General features: G+C 43.3%; 2 protein-coding genes across 5 annotated transcripts in view; both read right to left on the bottom strand.

The window, feature by feature from the left end:
• The window catches only part of tmcc3 (transmembrane and coiled-coil domain family 3), a 34,136-nt gene extending 16,548 nt beyond the window's left edge, over nucleotides 1-17,588 (bottom strand). The window contains exons 1-2 of one of the 4 annotated variants that reach the window (XM_030045872.1): nucleotides 17,467-17,588; nucleotides 17,107-17,145 (exon numbers count right to left, since the gene is read on the bottom strand). In XM_030045872.1, the coding sequence (XP_029901732.1) occupies nucleotides 17,107-17,145; nucleotides 17,467-17,562 (135 nt within the window). In that variant the 5' untranslated portion in view covers nucleotides 17,563-17,588. Of the gene's footprint in view, nucleotides 1-1,162; nucleotides 1,468-3,495; nucleotides 3,751-13,530; nucleotides 13,976-17,106; nucleotides 17,146-17,466 lie in introns of those variants that run through there. The other 3 variants (XM_030045873.1, XM_030045874.1, XM_030045876.1) reach the window with 3 other exon arrangements.
• Nucleotides 17,589-18,300: 712 nt separating this feature from the next.
• Nucleotides 18,301-21,080, bottom strand: ndufa12 (NADH:ubiquinone oxidoreductase subunit A12). Its single transcript, XM_030045359.1, has 4 exons — nucleotides 20,934-21,080; nucleotides 20,452-20,537; nucleotides 20,004-20,091; nucleotides 18,301-18,816 (listed from the first exon to the last, which is right to left on the bottom strand). Exons 1-4 carry the CDS (start codon nucleotides 21,020-21,022, stop codon nucleotides 18,636-18,638), a joined length of 444 nt encoding a protein of 147 aa, XP_029901219.1. The 5' UTR covers nucleotides 21,023-21,080; the 3' UTR covers nucleotides 18,301-18,635.
• Nucleotides 21,081-21,621: the final 541 nt, after the last annotated feature.

The following is a 21,621-nucleotide window of genomic DNA, read 5'->3' on the forward strand; positions in this document are numbered from 1 at the left end:
AACACAACAATGGGTGAGGCTTGGCTCATCACTGTGATTTGTGGCACTGATTTGAGACTTCATGTATTCTTGTGTGTATGTGTATGTGTGTACTGGCTGCGCAACTGCATAATACTGGTATCCTGTCATCTAGATTAGACAGAGCGGGAGCCACAAGAGCTCAGCCCTGCCTGACCTTTTACATTTAACCAAATGTTGTGTGCCTGAGGGAAATAACCATAACCCTTAAGGCTGCAAACACACTACATGACTTATACATTTTCAACATGGGGCCGCACTGAGCTAGAGTTTGGGGCAGTCGTAAGATCCCTGGATCGATTTTATGGGTTTGCCAGTTTGGACTGTTATTAAAAATCTGACAGAGCAATCACCAGGCATCCACATCTCACATGATGAATATGATGCAGTTTGTCTGAGTTCATATTTATGGCAGAGGTGATCAATACTTCACTGGGTGTCTTCTCAAAATACCGAATTTCAATTAATTCTTCATATATACAAATAAAATGATTGGATTCCACACAATTGTGCATGACATTACATTATCATCATCATAACTGTCCTGTGGTTTGAGTGATAGATTTAATGTCCCAAAGTACTGAGTATTTAAAATGGTTTTGGAACATTATATTGTGAAAATAGTCAAATTTGAAGATACTGAAACTGAATATCATCTGAAATCACACATATGAACAGCTTTTCCTCAAAAATATTCAGTCTTCAAAAACCTGTATCAGGCAATCCCTAGTTGCAGTTGTACAGATAATCTTTGAGTGCAAGTGACTTAAATTTCCCTCCTGATTGGCACCATCACAATTACTTCAAACATGTTTTATACCTTGTTTTTATTTTATTTTATTTCAGCTCTAATGTCAATGGATCTTGTGCTGTGAGCTGGTCAACCACTCAAAGCAAAAAACACTTGTGAGGGAAGGAAAAAATACTTCATGTGTGGAAAAATTAGCCTCTGTGTTTATTTTGGTTTGGTTATGTGTTGAAATGGTGCATAGAGTTCATGCAGGGTTTTTGTGTGTGATTTGGGAGAAATCCAACTAGTCATTAACTCGATTCCCTCACAACACAAGGGGATAAAATTTGGAAAATCTCTGCACAGTCAGCTTAGCTGTGTAGCGTGATGCTGCTGTAGGGTCACATCATTTACCTTCACTGCTTGTCCCGTAATCTAACACCAAAGTCTGACGAGGGTGGCTTCTCTGCGAGGCTAACTGATCTGCATCTGATCCTGGTCAACACACTCAGAACACACACACCCCAACACGTATACACACACACATACGCACAGACACTTGAATGGAGTGTTCTCAGCCAGTGCCCACATAAGTACACCTTAACCTCACTTAGCTGAAGGCAGACACACACTGTCTCAGTAATAACCTCCTGTTGTCCCTGTGGCCTGGAGGTGGAATTAGCCCCTGAGCAAGAGAATCTGCTCTTCATTAACTTGGAGCTGAAAACATAATCTTCCCATCTTACAATACACACACACTGCCCAGAGGCAACACTTGTCAGGAGCTTAGAGAACGGAATAACACCCCCATCCATTTCTTCAAGATCAAACACACACACATGAACATAAACGTCACTGGCAGAGTGTGAAAATATGGAAAATCATCCTCTTTGAAAATGAGCTGATGATAAGAGAAAAGGCTGATGATGGATTCATTATTCGCCACGCACACACAGTTTAGACTTGTGTACACACACATGAGAACTGACCTTTAAGTACCATCAATATCAGTGACCGACTCATCTACAGTCTTTCAACCTGACTGAACAAATCAATATCAGTCCCGATAAACACCAGCTTCTCTTTTCCCCATCAAAGAGGGAATGCCGGCACATCTCCTGCACCTGGAGAAATAACCAGTTAACCCGAATAATCAACATTTTCCACAGCTCAACATCTGTTGATTTGGGACCTTCATAAAGCAGCATCTCTCTGAAATCATTGGGGATTCTGAGAGAAGTGCCAAATGCCTTAGTTTGCGTTATGTATGATGGCATGGAGGAGAGACACATATTTCCCCTAAACCGCAGCTGCATTAATAGACCTCCAACAAAGAAAACAGATCATACAGAGCCTACAGTACCATGATCATCACATCAAGGTTAAGATGCCCTTGTAGTGTCATACTAAGGGAGTGTTTTGGGACTTTTAAATCTGCACAATCTTAATTTTCACTCTTTTAATGGGTAAAACACAAATCAGTTCCCAGGTGTGAGCACTTGTAATCGTGTGAAGGTAAAGTTAGATGCCACTGGAAAACAGTGTGATACTGATCCCACTTTCCCCTCATCAGATAAAGGTCGAAGAACCAAGGACTGCCTGATCTGCCACCCCCCTCCCCAGAACCCTCCTCCCCCGTGTTGCCTCATAAATCCGGGTTCATTTAAGAGCCCTGGTTGGCATGGCGATACAAAAGGTGCTGTACCTTCCTGTGGAATTACAGCTCTGTTGAGTTCCACTGAAATCCACTTGTTCTCAGCCACCAAGTAAACAAGTGTGTATACAGGAGTGCACAAAGCAGCAGCATACTGTATGTATGTGAGCATGCTGTAACTAGGTCAGGGAACAATCTGCTTGTCTGTCAGAACAAGAAAACGCGGTACCGTCGTTTGCGAGGAACATAGCGATGTGTGCATGTCATTACATAGCGCGCTGCGTCCATTCAGCACATAACAGGATGGGCATATGGCCAAACATTTGCCTTCTACTAAAGAGCTCTGTGGCTCAGTAGGGAGTTGGAGACTAGAGCACAGCAAGCTCCTCTTGAGTATTTGGTTACTGATTTTCGTATTCCACACAGCTGATTATCATAACAGGGAAGAGATTTTGGTATTTACCTGCCACCAGAGCGATACCTGCAGAGCGACTGGTTTAACCTGCTCAACCAGAAGCGTAGCCTCAAGGCGCGTTTAGTCTGGATTATAAAAAAAAAAAATCAGCTATGCAAAACATTGACATGTTTAAAAAATCATGGCAAGTGAACAGACTGTTTGGCAGATGCGCTCCAAATGCTTCCTCCAAACTCCACTCTAAAAAACGTGGCAGTTTTGCTTTGCCTTTTTTAATGGACAACAAACATGACTGAACCTGACTTCTGACATGAAACGTCACGGGTTTTCCACACCACAGCCTGGACGGTAAACTCCGCAGAAAGTCAAGTGACAACTCACCGTAGTCGCACCAAACACAGCATGAAGCACAGGATTCCCAACTCCATAATATCATTGTTTATCTCAGGGTGATACACGAAACAAACAAACAAACAAACAAAACATCTGCGAACCCGTGTTTCTAAGTGTAGTTATATGATAGTTGTGACATGAGAGCAGCTTCGCCTACTTCGACGTGGCCACACAGTCCCACCGGCAGTTTTGGAGAGACAGAGTTGCAGGTTGAGTTTGGAGGACGGCTACCATTATGCTTAGCTAGCTCGCTAACTTGGTAATAGTTAATAAACGCATATTTACCATGTTTACGCAGTTCACCTAGTTGCAGCTCTAGCTCTGATAAAGTTTTCTCCACAGCTGCCCAACAGGCGCCGGACATAATCCCTTCACGGTACCGCTGGAGCTCCGCTGTCCTTTGTTTTCAGGTGTAAAGTTGACAGAGGTCCGCGGACACCGTCGGTGCGACACATGCCATCACCACGGCTCCCATCTGCCGCTGCTGCCGCTGCTCAGACCGACCGGTGGCGGCGACGCTGTGTTTCGCCTCCCAGTCGGCCGCGGTAATCCTCCAAAAAGCCCCGGAGCCTGGGAAGCACATTGTGTGATGATGCCCCGCCCACCGCCTCGCAGAGGGCGGGGCGGTGGAGCATATCCAATCTTTGTTGTAACCTGAATGCAACCCTGGTTTCCGCTCAGGTTACTTTTAGGACTCATACAGTAAATCCTTGTCAGCTGAAACCTACAGAGGACATCATAGTAAACAGTATCAAGCACAGCTTAGCTGTTTGCCTCATGATTTTTTAATTACGTGCTGCATACATTTTTCAACAAAAAAGTTGCTGTTAGTATACTTCAGGATGCAAATAATCTAAAAAATAAATGACAATGAATAACCATGAACATCAAATAACAAAATGTAGGGAGGAGAAAGAAAGAAAGACAAAACCCTCCAAGGGTCTGCTAACTAATTGGAGTGAATTTGAAATATCTGAGTAATGTAATAGTTTTTGCCAATTTGTGATTTCTGAAGTTTTAAAGTTTCATTAGTAGTTACATATGTTTTCAAATTGTAATCTATACAAGGAAGGAAGGAGGGTAATTTTTAAGCCAAATTATTTTATGGATGTTTGCTGTATGATGCCCAAAGGTTATAATTTACCTAATTTTACATGTAGGCCTACCTATTTTTTTTTTTTTTTTTTTTAATTTATCACTGCATCACTGATAACAAGAAGCAGTTAATCCAACATCAGAGTAACTGGAGTATGTAAGCCTAACTGTGTTTCCCAGCCCTGAAATCTTACTTTTCCCCTTCACTATTTTTTTTTTTAGTATCTCCAATTAGTATGCATAGGCAGACCTTGAATAAATCTGGCTTACAGCCATATGTCCGAAAGAGACAGATACTGCACAGGCTATTATCTCAAATTAAAGGATAATTTTGTTACCTGACAATGATCTAAAGACTGAGGACAACCTTAATAATTCATTAAGCAAATGTCTTTCTCTATGTCATGAATGTTTTAAGAGGCACAGCGAGGGCAGCACTGGCCCAACTGATACAGAAACTAATTAGCCTGGTCAGGGGCCTTCTCATGTGACCCGGGCCTGTTCATGGTTTACTGTAGTCATCGAGTCCACCCGCCTGCCACCTGCCTGCACAGAAAACACAGACACCCTCACAGGGACTCTCCTCTCTCTCTCTCTCTCTCTCTCTCTCTCTCTCTCTCTCTCTCTCTCTCTCAGTTGATTTCTGTCTTTCTTCATCGCATACTTCTCATACACACACACACACACACACACACAGCCATAAAGCCAACTTTATGAGGACACTGTATGAGTCAGCCAGCCCTTAATCACTGTGACGAGTGTGTGCTGACAGGTTGGTGATTCAGCCTGCGGGCACTGAACAGCACCTGGCACCAAGGGTGGCTGCAGGGCAACAGCACTATTTAATTTGAATGTGATCCAGTTAGATTAAATCATGTTATTTCCGTGTGTGTATTTGTGTGTTTTTGTGCATTTGGGAAGTTCACTGCATAGCTCCACAAAACAAATCTGTTACTTGATACACTTCCAGTCCATTCCCCCCAGGTATTGATTAATAAAAATGTGTCCCTTCTGCGTGTGCGACGGAGTGAAAGTTGAGGGGAGGGGGTTGGAGTTAAATGTGGCATTAAATTAGATCTAGATTGGTGTTCTCTTTGTGCTGAGCATTGATTTGGTGGATTCACAGAGAATAACCTCAGGGCTTATGTAAATGCACCATTAAAGGCAGATCTCTAATGGGCATTGCAGCATCTCACTTGTGGAGCTGTAAAACTGTGAATAGTGACAGAGGAGCGTTTGAAGTCAATTCTCTCTCTGCCTCCTTTGATTCATTACAGGCAAATCAAGCCGTTATGTCAGATGCCTCCTCTGAGAGCTGACCTCTCCCCGCCTCTCTCTCTCTCTTTCTCTCTCGCACGCAGTAGTCATTCCCCATCCAAATGTCATCACATTTGACTTTTAATAAGTGCATTAGGGTTCAGAATCCAATTAGCCTTGGAAAAAAGGAGATGCAGTGTAGCATTTTTGATGCTCCCAATATGTACAGTGTGTAAAATGTCAGGATATGTGGTTTTATAGGACAGAGCCTTGAGAAGTGAAGCGTTGGCAGATACAGTGCACGCTGATAGTCACAAGATGCCATTGTTCCCTCTTCCCCGGCAGTGATGTTTGTGTTCTTTATGGACTTCCTGGACTGCTTCCTGTCTCCGTCCCGGCCGCGACCCCGCCCCAACCTCTGCACCTCCACGCTGCTCCAGGAGGCTGATGCCTGAGTCTGCAATGCTGAGGTGGGGCTCACAAATATTTAGGCGGGTTGAACCAAGCACGGGAGGGATTCAGGAATGTTTAAGGTGAAGAGGGGGTCAGAACATGCTGGTGGGCTTCTGGAGTGTTTTGTTATGGATTTTAATGTCAGTGTGCAAGCTCCCACTATTTCCCTTATCAAGCCCATATGCCTGTCCCAAAACTTAGACCATACCAGTGATTTTTTGCCTCATTTACAACAGCTTCCCCACATTTCACATTACAACAAATTATTTTTCAAATCATGCTGGGATGCCAAAGATTTCACAACATCTAATCAAAATCCCTTGAATTTTAATTGATTTGTTTTTGCTTGGAAACAGCCACTTTATAATGTTCTGCTTCAGTGGCTAACAAAGTCACCACCATTCATCAACCACATAACTAATAATTTGTTGTTTAAAGCAAACATTTCCCCTGGGACTATTTTCCAGCTGAAGGACCATGTCACTGCACAATTTCAAGTCATCAAAACACAACAGTGCTGCTGCTTTTAGGAAAACCAATGTGGACGAATTGATTAAGTCTCTGGAGTGTCCATATTTTGTCGAGATTACACTAAACATGCAAAACCACAGGTATGGTTTGCTGTAAGTTACCCCAGTGTCACTGTAACTGACTCCCCTCCGTGTGTGTTTGTGTGAGAGACAAAGAGCGAGAGAAAGTGAGAGCGACAGTGGATGCACAGCTACACTAATCTGTCCCTGCCAGCGCTGCGTCTCTGAGACAGACAGGAAGGCAACCTCACCAGAACAGACTGTGCAGTCAGATGTCACTCTAAACAGCAACGTCTGCCTGTTTCCTCATTTCCTTTGTTTCTTGTAAGATTATCCAGCTACTCAAAACACACACACACACACACACACACACACTTTCATTTATTTGACGGCATCGCCCCTGTCAAATTGAGCGATGCTATCGATATGGTGTAAACCTAGAAGACTGCATATTTCATTACACTGACTGTGGTGTATGCGAGTGTGTGACTGCGAGGGAGAAAGACCGTTATTGGGTACATAATTACATTTTCACACTTAATATCTCACTGTTTTGACTGATATCCATTTGCTTCTAGATGCTACTGCGATGCAGACACTCGAGCATGTTATTGCTTTCATTTGCTACTACTGGCCCTTCACAGCATGTCTGCATGTGTGTGAGCAATAAAAAGCTGGGGAACCACGGCTGCACACATCACTCGACAGAACTCCTCTGTCATGCTAAGACCACAGATTCAGCAACAGCTCAGCTTAGTCAGAGCCAATTGAACGGGGACAGACGCTGCACATACACAGGCATATCCACTGGGATGTTGCTCAGCAATTGGAGCAGTGAAGTTATTATATATTTGGGATTACATAACCCCTCAGCCGCCTAGACAAAAAAAAAAAAAAAAAAAAAAAACATCGCCTCTCCCCTCATCCTCCCATTACAGTTGTCTTGATTTCCCTGAGCTTGTGTAACCTGTCCTTAAATCATGCTCTCATCTTCTCAAAGCCGCCGCTTTCCCGCTCACTTTTCATTACATCTCGATGCCTCGGTGCCTGCCATCGCGTCCTCTTTCACGACCCATCCCTCCCTCCTCTCGCTCAGATGATAATTTTCTTTCCTGTCCCTTTCAGCTCATGGCTTTTAGTCTGTCCTCCCACATGTTTTCCCGCAGCTCTTTTACTTGTAGCTGGAGCTTTTCATCTTAGCGTTTTGTATTCAATAAGCCCTTCAAATACACGCAAACCCCTGCAGCCTAGTTTCCATCACACAAACTGAGTTAGCCCGGACTTGTGATCTGTGTCACTCGATTTCTGCCCTCAAAAGATACAATTTATGTAATACCTTCTGGATCTTGATGCCAAAAGGGATGGATTTGTCAGATAGACTACATTCAAATGAAAACAATTTATTTGTCCCTGTTGTGAACTGGTAATTATCCCTTCATGTATAAACATCCCAAACTTAGAGACAGATAGCACAAGGGATGCTGCTGTGACTACTTCTGCGAGGCTATGGGGACAGTGACTAATCAGTCAGAGCCACCACATATATCACCAGGCAAAAGTAATCAGCAGAGAGGATAGTTTCTGTCTGCCAGGCATTATTAAACACCCTTCAGCGACAGGGCCGGCCCAGATGAACACTCAGAGCCCAAAATGACCACATTACTCAAAACGGGACTGGACTGAGTGTGTATGGAAAGAGGATGTTGGGACGCTGAATGGGGGACCGGAGACCTCAATAATTCTCCTCCAATTCTCTGTCCACTTGTCCGCTCCACTGTCGCTCTCCTTCTCTCTTCCTGCCATCCCCACCTCAAAAGCAACTTTCCTTTTCAACCATACAACAGAATCCTCCTCTATCACTCCCTCCTCCTCCTCCTCCTCACACTCCTGAAGCTCTTTTCAGGCGCAATAATAGAATTTCTTTTGAGAGGGGAGAGAATTGGGGGTAGGGGATTGCTGCGATTTCAGAGATCCACCCTCAGTCCTCCCACCCAGCGGTGTCTTTTGTCCGAGCCCAGCGGGGTAACTAAATCACGGGGCACATGAATGAGCTGCACTGGGAGTGAATAGGGGTGAAGGTTTTATGGGGTTCGGGCGGTATATTTGAGCCTGACCAGAGTTGAGGCGCTGTGAAATATATAGGCGACACTGTCTGGGTTAATTACACACCTGCGGTTTCAGAAGCCCGGACACATTTTCATTTACCGTGTAAATGGCATCGATGAGGACGCTGTTAAAGAAAGATGCACAGTCGAATATAATTTATCTGAACCGAGGACTTATGAAACAGATGGTCGAGCGAATAGGCGGAACAGAAACGGGGGTGGCAGTAGCCTAGAGGTGAAAGGAACAGGGTTGTGACTGAGCGGTTGCCAGTTTGAATCCTCAGCCCTCCTGGGAAAATGTGGGTGGGCAAAGTGCATGAGTAACACTCTTCTTTCCCTCAAAAACTTCTGTTAACGTGCCCTTAAGCAAGGCACTGAACCTTAAACTATTCCAGCAGCTCAGCGGCGATCAGACTTTATCAACTGCATCATTATCAGCAACTCGAGGGTTTGATCCTGTTCTTGGCCCACCAAACAACCCCAGTTCTGACCTTATTTATTCTTCGGCAACAAGAGAAAAAAAAATTGCTTACTTGAGTCAAGCAGCACTCCGCTATAATTTGGGGGCTACGCTTACGGTCAAGCGACCTTCATCGCAGCATACTGATGAGGGGTTATTGATTCTCCACGCTCCACAGGTCCATGCTGTTATTTAACCGAACCCTTTGATGCCCGTGTGCCCGCTTTAGAGATGGCTCAATGTCTATTGGGATGACAGGCTGATGTACCTAATAAACTCCTCACTGACTGCGCATTTCGTAGTTTGAGGCAGAAGTAGTTGGAGTTCATCATTTATACATACATGCATGTTTACAGTGGCATCTTGCGCCCGGTTTATTTTTTTAATGATGTCAACCTTCAATCATCCAAATCCAGATGTTACATAAAATAACGTGCCTGACTCTGACACACTGTACATATTAGATACATATATATCAGAGGAAAAAAAAAAAAGCACCACTGTTCTGTTTCAGAGGAGTCGTGACTCAACTGGAATTATCCAATATAGATGGCTCTCTGGCTATAACCACCTGAATTCTGCACAGGAGCCACATTTTTAGAGAAAATAACTTGCCTGTGCACATTCATTTGTAACAAGTTGCACATTCATACATATTGCATGTTTTGACTGTGCTTCAGTTTCAATGTTTGATATATTTCAGTCACCCAGACACGTCATTCAACACCCTCCTCTGCTCAGGTATTTGGATGAGCCCCTGTAATCTAGCTCAGAATGCGTGAGTGCATGCATAAAGGCCACGGTCTGGCCTCCCCGAGCGAACATGGCCACCAGACGCTTTTTGAAATGAATATCTAAGGGGTCACCGCCAGCCGCTCTTTCATGTGTCATCTCCATACACACCCACGTCACTGTCCAAACACCAAGCTTGTGACATTTCAACCCCTTTGTCTTCTTCTGAGTGGCTGGGTGTCTATTTTGAGAATAAATCGTGACGACTGCTGTGATATGGAGGGACTAAAGAGAGATGAAGCCGCAGAGACGCACAGAAGTGTGACTTTAAAGCGAGGGGTCATGGAGATAAAACAGGAGAGACAGTAGAAGAGGACGACATATCGAGGCCTGTATGACGACATCAAAACCCATTCACCCGTCAAAACATCAAACAATCACAAGGGGTAATTACAACAATTACCTCCTTTCATGGCACTAAATGATGCATTCATTTGTTTTACTTTTAGAGAAGAAACCTGACTGCATTGCTCATTCTTCTGCATTTGACATGAGGACAGACAGTGTGAATAAGAGCGTTCGGGGAATCCAACAGATTTCCTTTTTTCTGCTGACTTAGAAGGAAAAAACGGAGACAAGGAAGACTATAAAACATTGTTTATAGTGCAAAGCCTGTTTTCCCCCTCTAGAGCGGGTAGCTTGAGGCTGCAGCCAAGGTTATGTGTTAATGAGGCCGAGCACATACACAATCCACACTACCACAACCACAGGTACATACACACACACACACACACACACAGCATCATTTCATTGTGAAGTAACCAGACAGGTCACTGAAGGATAAATGTAATTATATCTGGAACAACATTATTCACATACTGTAGCCTATGTGCATGTGCACAGATACATGGGATGGAAAGGAAAGGCACGCATGTCCCTGGCCTTTCTAATTAGCAGGGAAGGAAGGAACTAATTACATTTACTCATTTACTGCAATTAAGTAGTCTTTTGTGTTATTTTGCATTTATATATTTATTTAATCAGTAATCTTGCTTAAGTGTATTTTTGCTGTAGTACTGTATTCCAGTACTTTTAAAATCCCGTCCATTATAGAGGAGAAATGTAGTCAGTGCTCCATAAGCATCAGAAAATGCACCGCCATGAACTGAGCCGCTGAGACTCTCTTCACAGTCAACAGTCAAATGTTTTTCCCCAAAAATTTCCAATAAAAAAATCTAGTTTGCATTGTCTTGTCCTTTTTGAACTTTATGGAAAAGATCACATATAACAACATCATTTAAAAAAAAAAAAAAAAAAAAAAGTAGGACCACTACCTCAAGCAAACCAGCAATTTGGCAGTAAGTCTATATGAGTAGCAATTTCTGATACTCTTTCCACCACTAATTACTGCACAGACACACACACACACACACACACACACACACACACACACACAATCTAATCAGCTCAGCACTGTAATTTCGGGTCTTGATGAAGTAATGAGCTTCCATAAAAGGTTGTTAATAGCTTAGCATGTTTTAAAAGTACATATACTTTTTCTCTCACAGCAACAGGTGGCGATGATGGTGGTGGTGTGTTTGTGTGTGTGTGTGTGTGTGTGTGTGTGTGTGTGTGTAGATTGAGAGAGTATCATACAGCTGAAAGCCACATGGTAATCAATATTGAATGACAGTAAGCAATTGCCAGCAACATCCGTTGTTTCCCTGGAGATAAATTGAGCTGTGCATCTGTAAGCAGTATGATGACTACAGGATGACAGCTCATTGCGTGTGTGTGTGTGTGTGTGTGTGAAAGAGAGTATACACACGTAAAATATGCGGTCAGTTTGGGTCTTTGGATGGAACTGAGTTGGTGTCGGTGGCTTTCCAGACCCATGCTTTTCATGTTATCACCTTAATCACGGTCAAACACACACACTCACACACTCGCCAGTTCCTCTTCAGTGCAATTGGGCTTGAGGGGCTGATGAGGTCACCGCCAGGTTGTGTAACTGCACAGGACGGCACATCTGCCCCACTGGGACTGTTAGTGAAGCAGCAGGGAGTAGCTATGTTTACCACATACAGTATCCTTGTTACAGATCACAAAGCTAATGCTCTCACTGTGCATGGTATAAAGGGACACACACATATGCACGCACACACACACACACCTTATGAGATATATTAGTGAGAGAAGGCTGTTGACACATTACACTGTGATGTCCCCTGAGATATGCCAGTGTTATGGGATAAACAGACGGCTTAATGAGGTCTAACAAGGGGAAATAAAAGCAGCTCAACACCGAGGTCTTGAAAGCTGTGTGTCTGAGGCGCCGTGATGTTACCATGGTAAACTGATGCGACCTAACCAAACTGCGCGGCCACATCGAAACTTCTCTAAGCTCGCGACGAAAGCAAATCACAGCTCAACGGACTTGCAAAGGTGTCAGGAGCGCACATGCCATGAAAATAATGATCAGTGTGAAACGCAGACCTGTTGCATAAGCCTGCTTCTGTGTGACAGCCCAGACTCTGAGGTCGGTAAAACACACATGGGAGCAACAATAAGGCAATGCTCGGCTGCTCCTTCCCTCTGCTATTTCCTTGTTTGTGGACCAAGGATGTTGGTTTGACAGGAAAAGAGTCGTTATACTGGATGTGTTACGTAACAAACTATTTTGGTGGCGTTTTGTAGTGCACATACTGGCAAAGTCAGGCATGCACACACACACAAATGCACACACAGAGCACAGTGTCAGCGCAAAGCACTGGCCATCTAGGGACAGGCCCAGGGAATATGATGCTTTTCTTGCCGTCACAAAGGATAACAAGCAGACATTTTGATGGGACAGCCATGGCCAGATAAACTGAGGGGAAACACGAGCACCACCGCCTGAGCGCTTGCAGCAGAAACTTAAACTTTTTTCCCAGGAAAGAGAGAGGTAAGAGAACGAAAGTGAGATCTCTGAGCAGTTTCGGAGCTGTGCACGATCGCTGGCTGGCTTTAAAATACATTCCTAAGACGTTACTCAAGCAGCAAGACATGGTGAAACATGTCTGACCCAATGGTTAACTGTCAAATACAGAGCAGCCGGCTCTGCTACCCTGCTCTGTTATGCTGTGTCTGTGCACAACACCACTGAACTTATTTATTTACCCGTCTATAACAAGCAAAATACCAAAATAATGCATAGCACTAACTTCTGTGGTCTATCTGGTATAAATTTGCAAGCTTGAGATTGTTTCCATCACAGCCCTGTCTGGAAATGCTCCTTTTTCTGATCTGTAGCACAAGCTGTGCTGACAACACCAAGTGCTTGACAGCTTCTGTAACAATCGGAGATGTGCCTTTCTGGCATGGGAACTGTACCCATGACTGAGCACATTTCAGTGGTAAATGATCTCTAAGGGAAGGCGCTCTTGCTATCTCTCTGACACAAACAACTCCTCATGTGACCCGGGTCAAAGCTGAGTTCACACGCGTAGAAGATCCACTGCACAAAAACGCTGCTCATCACCCAACTCTGCAACTTGCTTCGTTTCGCCTCGCAAGACAAGCGGCTGTTGTTCTCGGTGTTAAACAGCAGATATACCCAAGAGCAAAAGAAGCAGTGTCCCTTATTTATCGCATGCCTATATGCAAAAAGACACAGACGGGCACAAAAAAACAGAAACATAAACACTACCTCCGTCACATGGATGAGTGGAATAGTGCTGAAGTGCTTCCTCATCCCTCCTCTTCCTCAGAGCCTGAGGTCAAAGTGCATGCTGACCAGCCTCTGTGAAGACTCCTGCACATCAGACAGCTCTGTCTGCCTCCCTTTGAAGTTCTGGGACTACCCTCTAAGGGAGGAGTGTGTGCGTATGTGTGCATGTGTCTCTTGTGTTGTGAAAGCCTTTCCTTCCTGTGTCAGCTGCCATCGGGCTCAAACTAGCAGCTCCCTTGCACCTCTACACTAAAACACCCTTTTCCCCAACAAGCAAACGCACCCCTATCCTGTCCCATTTCACTATACGAGGTGTGTCCTCCAGCTGTTTTGTGCTGTAATGCTGCTAAAGGGTTCTTCCCCGCTGAGAAAAGAGCGCCTTATAAGGCGCGAGGCAGCCACAGCCGGAGTTTTGTGATCCTTATCAGCCACCCTCCACTGGCCTGGGTACACTTCTCCACAGTAACACAAGCTCCCCCTGCCAATCAGGAGAGAGGAGACAGAGGATGGAGAGGGAGGAAGGGGAGAGCCTCAATGGAGTCAGTGTGGGAATGTCAGCCTAATGTTGAGTTAGTGCGGGAGTCGCCTCCCAGACAACCTCCCCTGGGGGTGAACGCACTCTGTGGGGACTCTGACAGCTCTGCTAATCTGCAGCGCCAGATAACAGCCTGTGTGTGTGTGTGTGTGAGAGAGAGAGTCCAGGGTTGGGCCCTGCACCCACTCCCACACATACTCGAATGTGCTATCCCACATGAGAGCACTTGTCTAATGGTGCTCCTGCTCAATCAACCAACTTAAAGTACTAATCCAACACATTTTGCAGATAAATAAATGTTTTGCTCCTCTCCGCCACTGAATGATATAACAGGATATTTGATCTATGAACTCACGCAAGTTTCTATATTTGCTGTTCAAAACATTCGGTGTCTGGTTGGTCTTTCTTGAGAAAAAAACCCCAGGTTCATAGGAAGCAAAGCATAAAACTTCACATTTCTGCTAATCTTCCCCCAAAGCAAGCAGCCGTATTTTAGAACACCAATATCATTTTTCCACTTTTATCTATGAAAATTTTATTTATGAAAATGAACTTTCAGAGACTTCAAACTTTCTTCACAGCACTATTCCATCACCGTAATGGAGTCGTTCGCATTAGTTTTCCTAAAAGCAGCAGCAGAAATTTGCCTTTTTCCCAACAGCCATTGGTGTTCCTAATGACATTAATTAAGGTTCCATCCCATTTAAGTTTAGCAGAGCCTTAACACTGAGCCAGAATGCACAACACCAAGGCACTTTCTCTGGTGATCCGAAATGGAGCGGAACATGAATTAATGCCATTACTAAACTTGTGTTTACCCTGCTTTTTATTGTCAAAATGGCCTCTGTTACAGGGGTCTACTGGGAGGAGTGACACGGTCTCTCCACTGGAAAATAGTCCCTGGGGAAACATTTGCTTTACACAAACAATATAATTTCCCTGGTTTATAAATGACAATGACTTTGTTTGCTGCAAAAGCAGACCAGTATAAGGTGGGTGTCTCAACCAAAAATGAATGTTTGAAAATGGAGGGATTCTATTATATGTTGTAAAATCTTTAATACTCCCACATGGTTTGCTAAACGGTTTGTTGCAATGCAAAATGTGGGGAAATTGTAGCAAATGAGCCAAGCAATCTCTAGTATGATCTTTTAAAGTCTCTGGTTTGTTTGGAAGAACTAGAAAAGCCGGGTTGTTATCAAGAGTGGTGATAGCCACCATGGCTGAACAAAGAAAAGAAACTCAAACTTCAACAACAATAGGAAAGAACAAATGGGGAATGTGGAGTAATACACTTTTGCCTAGAGCTAAATGAGGTGCTCTTGAGGAGGGGCAGCTGCTGGGGAGATACAAAAAAAAAAAAAAAATACCTCTAACAACTTTGTAAAAAGGTGGAATCTAAATGATAAAAAAAAAAGAAAAGAAAGTGTTTATTGCAGCATCGTTAGACCATAAAGGGCTTTCTTATGGCCGGAAAGAATGCATCACCTTTATAGAGCTGAGTCGAAATCACAAGTGAAACACCTGACATTACATAGCAAAGCAACAGTCTCTATCATTCATTTGACATCAAACTGTACTTGACTTTTTGCTCCATACTCTCAACTATATTAGACTTCACATTTATTTATTATTTTTTTTTTTTTTCCATTTGATCACCAGAAAAGGAAAGAAGTCACAGTACCGCCCACACTGTTTGACTGACAGGTGCTCTCTGAGAAGTGCAGTGTAGAGACGCCACAGCAACGAGCACTGTGCTACAAACACGGAGACAAAATTACAAACGATCATTTTAGCTTTTTATCAGTTTATCTCTTGCTTTCTCTCACGCAGAGGAGCACAGATGCCTATGGAAAGTGGGTAGGACTAGTATGTTGATGGTGTTTTTTACAATAGGAGAGAGGTGTGTGAAATGCACTAAAAATAAAAGATCCACGGCAGTGCCTCTGACCCAGTATGCGCAGCTAACACCCACAGAATTAGAGTTATAGGAAGGGAGCCATCCAGGAATAGCCATCCAGGAATCACACTCCACTTGGAGTCAAATTCATCCATGGGAGGAAGTCAGGCATGAATGATGCTCAGAGAGGAGAGGGAGGGGGGTTGGACATAGAAAAGCAAAAGACAGGGATGTTAAAGAGGGCAGACAGGGAATCAGAGAGGAGATGGGTTGGAAAATTTAAGGTAGGCGAGGCACACAAGTTGGCAAAGTGGAAGGACAGGAGGAAACAGGGCTGCGGGCCACACAGGGAGAGGGTGTTTCTACATCAAGATGCCCCCTCCATAGCCTCTCTCTGTTTCCCAGGTGGCATCACCAGCACACCCAGCTGCCACTTCATTATAGTGCTGAGTCAGCAATAACGGGAGAGAGAGAGAGAGAGAGAGAGAGAGAGAGAGAGAGAGAGAGAGAGAGAGAGAGAGAGAGAGAGAGAGAGAGAGAGAGAGAGAGAGAGAGAGAGAGAGAGAGAGAGAGAGAGAGAGAGAGAGAGAGAGAGAGATTATCCCTGCTCCATTTGCACAGCAGATGAATCATGCCATGGCTATCAGCTAATGTAGTTACCATAATCTATATAAAGACAGCAGCAGGGTAGCAGGAGCCTTTCATTCAATTCCAGTAAAACCTTAAGGTCTGATGTCACATCAGACCCCAGACAGGCTTTTTGTGCCCGGCTGAATGACTTGCGTAGTATCCTTAATCAATTTCCAATTTTGAGGATTTGGACAGACTACTGTGTCCCTGCTTCACCGAGGAATTTCCCATCAGGTTTCTAAATAAAAATGCTCCCCTACCAGACAGAGACTGGATTGGCACTGAAATGCTGACTCATAATAATGCCAACTGCACATTCATTTCCCCCCCAGCTAAATTTAGACTATGATATAGCAAGAGTGGCATCTGAGCTCACTCCTAGATATACATGAAAAGCAACAATGCCCCCTGTTGGCCATTTGAAGAAACAATGTCAGGCAGAGGGAAAGGCAGTATGTGTGTGTGTGTGTGTGTGTGTGCTGAAGCCTACGTTCGGGTTCTTGTCTTCCTCCCCTTCCTCCTCCTCCTCCTGAAAAGGGACGACAGAGTGAAACTCCTCATTTAACAGCTCAAGACGCTCTGCAACTACAACGAACGAGGTCTCAACCAGCAGAACAACATCATAGTATCAGTATCTTGCCATCAACCACAATCACATTTCCAGAGATTTCATTTTAAGAGGTCAAAATGTATGCAAATGATATTCAGAGAGATTTTCTGCTTTTGGATACAAATGCAACAACTCCTACAACATGGATCAGCATAAATTAACTTTCAGTGAAATATGCCAGTCCACTAAAAGCAATGCAGTATTGGAGAGAGCTCTGGCAAGCCAGCAACATTAACTCACCTTGATGTTTTGCAGAATTTCCAGATTAGAGCTGTAGCCCAGGCATGGGGTACACAGGGACCGGGGCTCTGGCAGAGTCACGCTGCGTGTGTCCATTCTCTTCACACACTGTTGCACTGAACATTTCATCTCCAGTCATCACTGAGGCCCTCTAGGCACCCCGGTGTGAAATATTCCATGCTGCAATCTTCCCCCAGCTCAGCATAATCCAGCGATTAACGTGCACACATCACACAGAGGCACTCACAGAAACACTGGGCTCAGTCTCTGCTGTCTCCAGAGCAGAGTTTTTGTCAGATTACAAATGTATTGTACGCGGTATACTGCACACGTGTACCCTTCAGTCTATATTGATTCTCATGCAGCTGATTGCTGGTTCAGATTCCACACAACTAGGCTTGCATGTAATCTCAATGGGAAGTTTTACAAAACCACGATGGTCTAAATAAAGTTTCAGAGCTTCTTTTTACCCTGTCAAACATAAAACTGTAGTTATGATTTTGGATGATTTGGAATAAAAATGTGAAATTATGGAATACTAGGAAAATGTATGTATCAGTCTTGAAAAGACTACAAAAGTCAAACCATACTTGAAATTATAATCTTAAAGAAAAATCCCGTTTTGGGCCAAATACCCTTTTTTCTGACATAACCAGACTGACACAAGATGTTTGATACTATTTTCACCATTTTTTGGAATAAAAAAAAAAAAAAGAAAAAAAGACTAAAAATAATAACTAATATTTTTAAATTTAATTCAAAGATGTGTACTTCAAATGCACATGATACACAGTGTAAATAAGACAGCTTTGGAGTTGCTTTAAGGTTTATTTGTTCACTTTGGCTGACCTAGGCTAATGGCTCCTATTGAATTCAAGTCTTTATGCTAAGCTAACACAAAATGCTAACCATAGAAACCGAACCACTGGACGTACAGAGGTGAAGATGGTGTCCAATATCTTGTCTCAGTCTGGAGGAGATGGAAAAAGGGGACATTTGGCCAGAATGTTGGAGTATTCCTTTAACGCTGGGAGACTCCATATGGTCTCAAATAATTCACATAAAGGACTGCCAGCCACACCAACAGTATTTGTATAGGGACTTTATTCAGAGAGCTAGCTGGAGATCCTAATGTACAGCGAGGGGAATCAGACGAGGTCGTGATGAGGTCACTGGGAGCCGACTTTGGGGGGAACCCACTCGTGGATCTTCTTGCGTGTGGTGGAGAAGGGCACGTACTGCTGGGACGTGCCGCTCACGTTGAACTGGTGGGTCTCGGCCAGGAACTTCTTTGGCACCGGCGGGTGTGTGGTGGGGGGGTCGTCTGTTATGCAGTGCAGCCAGCGATGCCTGAGGAGCGAACAGGGGTGACACACTTATTGATAACGACAGGTAAGGACACCGCAGTGGCTTTAGAGCTGCTCCTCATATCATATCAAACTTTAAGATGAGGCTGATTTTAGATGCTACTGTACAACGTGACATAGTGGGATTTAGTTTTTAACCCTTTGAAGGCTAAGCAGATTCACTTGATTTCTTTCAAAAACATGAGAAAAAGGCAACAAGCAACATAACAAGCAATGACTAAAAATATTGCATGAAATTGGTAAAAAGTTACAATATCTTTTTAAAAAATATACAATTATGATAATAATATAGTTTTCTAGACTTTTTTTTTTTAACTTTGCTTCCTTTGTTGATAAATTCCTTATCTCTCTCTCTCTTTCTCTACGGTTTTTTTCTATTCTGCCTTTATTTCTGCCTTTTTTCCAACGTTTTTGAAAGTTAAAGCTCAGTTAAAGCCTTTCACAAGCACTTACACACAACAAATTTGATGTCAATCCAGGTTTCAAAGTGTTCAGTTACTACAGTACTTGCCTAGAGGGTATTATTATTGGGGTAGTATTATGCATATGTCCAAACAAGGTTTATAAAAGTATAACTATAAGCCTTTGCAAACCAACAACTTGATGTTAGATGAAGATTTAATGAGGGCTCTGAGTAAACTGGGTTGCAGCAGCTCATCGCATCAAACATAATGCAGCACAAATACAACGTGTTGCAAAAATGAAAACCAACAGCAGAACAAGGAAGCAAGACAAAAATGATGTCAGGATGACGAATATGATGAAAACATGTACAGAATGAAAACATGTGAACTCACTGAAGCATTACATTACTTGTAGCTGTTCCCCTGAACTGGGACAGCCTTATTGTTGCATTGTCATTATTTTTTGCTTAATCATTTTTGTAACGATAAATGCCCATCACCAGTTAACAGAGTCCAAATGAGATCTTAAAAGTTGCTTAAGTAGGCTGATAAACAGCTAAAAAAAAAAACAGCTTATTTTATGATAGAAAACAGAGGAAAGCGTGTAACTCTTAGTTTGTGAAGGTGAAGCAAATATTTGGTATTTTTACATGATAAAACGACTAAAACCATTAATCCGTTAGCAGAATTACGCAATGATTGGTTTTGTGTCAATCATCTGATCGTGTGACTGATTATTTTACCACCATGACATGAAACGACGTACCACTCAGCGGGCACCATGCTGCCGTCCACCTCCCACAGGGTGTTCTTCCCATTCATCTCGGTGGTGTAGATGACCCAGCGGTGCCGTCCTGGACACACAGGAGCAGGACAGAGGTGCTGTGAGCGCACGCTGACATCACACACACAGGCCAACACACACTAACATCTGCACAGTGGCAACCGGTGTTTCACTAAACTGCACGTGGGTCATCTGTGGTCGATGTGAAGCATCAACCCAGAAACTAGTCCCTCCGAAGAAATAGGCACATAACATAACATCAACACAACAACACGCTGAAAAACACTGACCTGAACCAGACACTTAAAAAAAAAAAAAAAAAAAAAGGTGTCTGGGTTTGACCATGGCTACACCACTGTCTGATTTCTGTGTGTGTGTGTGTGTGTGTGTGTGTGTGTGTGTGTGTGTGTGTGTGTGTGTGACTTCTTACCAAAGAAGTAGTGCTTGGTGTCCTCATAGTATTTGTTCCCGTACTTATCAGTGCCCACCAGGGTCCCTGTCTTCACATCGTTGACCCTGCAAACAAAAGGACATCAACGCGTCATGGGCAGCCCTCGTCAATTTGATTAATCTGATTATTTTTTGGTATGATTTTTTCTACTTTCAGAGCTGGTTAGCCTGCTGTTCCTACGATCTGCTTCCACCATGAGACACGGAGGGCAGCAACAAGCAGTGGGAAACAACCACGCTTGATATTTTAGTTTTACCAGTAAGTGTTGCATGATGTGTCGCTGTGTGTACAGTTAAATTATTTACCAAAGGGCAAGTTTGTCACACTGAGGCTTAACAATAATCACGAGTCAAGTTAACCTTAGCTCGGTGGCTCTCCTAGCTAGCAAACAGCTAATGTGGCTAATGTCTCCGAAACCAGAGGCTCGACAGATCATGTAGAGAATATTTAATAAACCAGACCTGAACAGCTGGAGAAGTAAACCTCGTATTCCGCCGTGACCTCCCACCTGTCCCAAAGCCCTTCGGACGATGTTGGCATACTCCGCCATTTTTAGACGGAACTGTAATCGTGACGGACGGTCCCGCAGGTAAATATGTCCGAGTCACACAGGGATTATCTGTCCTAAGTTCCACCTAGAGACAAAAAAAAAAAAAAAAAAAAAAAAAAAAAAAAAGATATATACGTGCACACAGCACGTATATATCTTATTTTTATCTTTATCACACATTTGTCTTTTGTTAAGGTTATTTTGTTTTGGCTTTTCACGTGTGGAACATTATAGTTTTAAGAATTTCCCAGTTTGGGATCAATAAAGTAAATCTATCTATCTATCTATCTAGTTATGTTATTATATTGAAAAAACTCACAAATTTAGAAAAAAAAATGTGTTCAAATGAATTAATTGTATACTAATGCTATACTTAATATTTTGCATAATTTATACTAATGTACAACCAATAAAACTGTCCAATATTTAGCTAAATTATGTATAAATTGCTATTTGAGCGCTTCATTCTGGCACTCTATCACTGTTACCATCATACACACCAAAATGTACCATCTGCATGTACCAGTGCAGAGGCGCCGCCAGGAATTTTGGGCCCCATGAAAAAAAAAAATATATATATGTATTTGCTCGATGATGGT

The sequence above is a fragment of the Myripristis murdjan genome, chromosome 23 (genome assembly GCF_902150065.1).
Source record: "Myripristis murdjan chromosome 23, fMyrMur1.1, whole genome shotgun sequence".
NCBI lineage: Eukaryota > Metazoa > Chordata > Actinopteri > Holocentriformes > Holocentridae > Myripristis > Myripristis murdjan.

Bases quoted from the DNA above. Each gene is read 5' to 3' on its own strand.
- ndufa12 (XM_030045359.1), bottom strand. From the start codon at position 21,022: ATGGCGGAGTATGCCAACATCGTCCGAAGGGCTTTGGGACAGGTGGGA. The intron at 20,092-20,451 runs GTAAGAAGTCAC...CTGTGTGTCCAG, and splicing joins CACCAAGCACTACTTCTTTG to GACGGCACCGCTGGGTCATC. The intron at 18,817-20,003 runs GTACGTCGTTTC...TTCGCTCCTCAG, and splicing joins AGCATGGTGCCCGCTGAGTG to GCATCGCTGGCTGCACTGCA.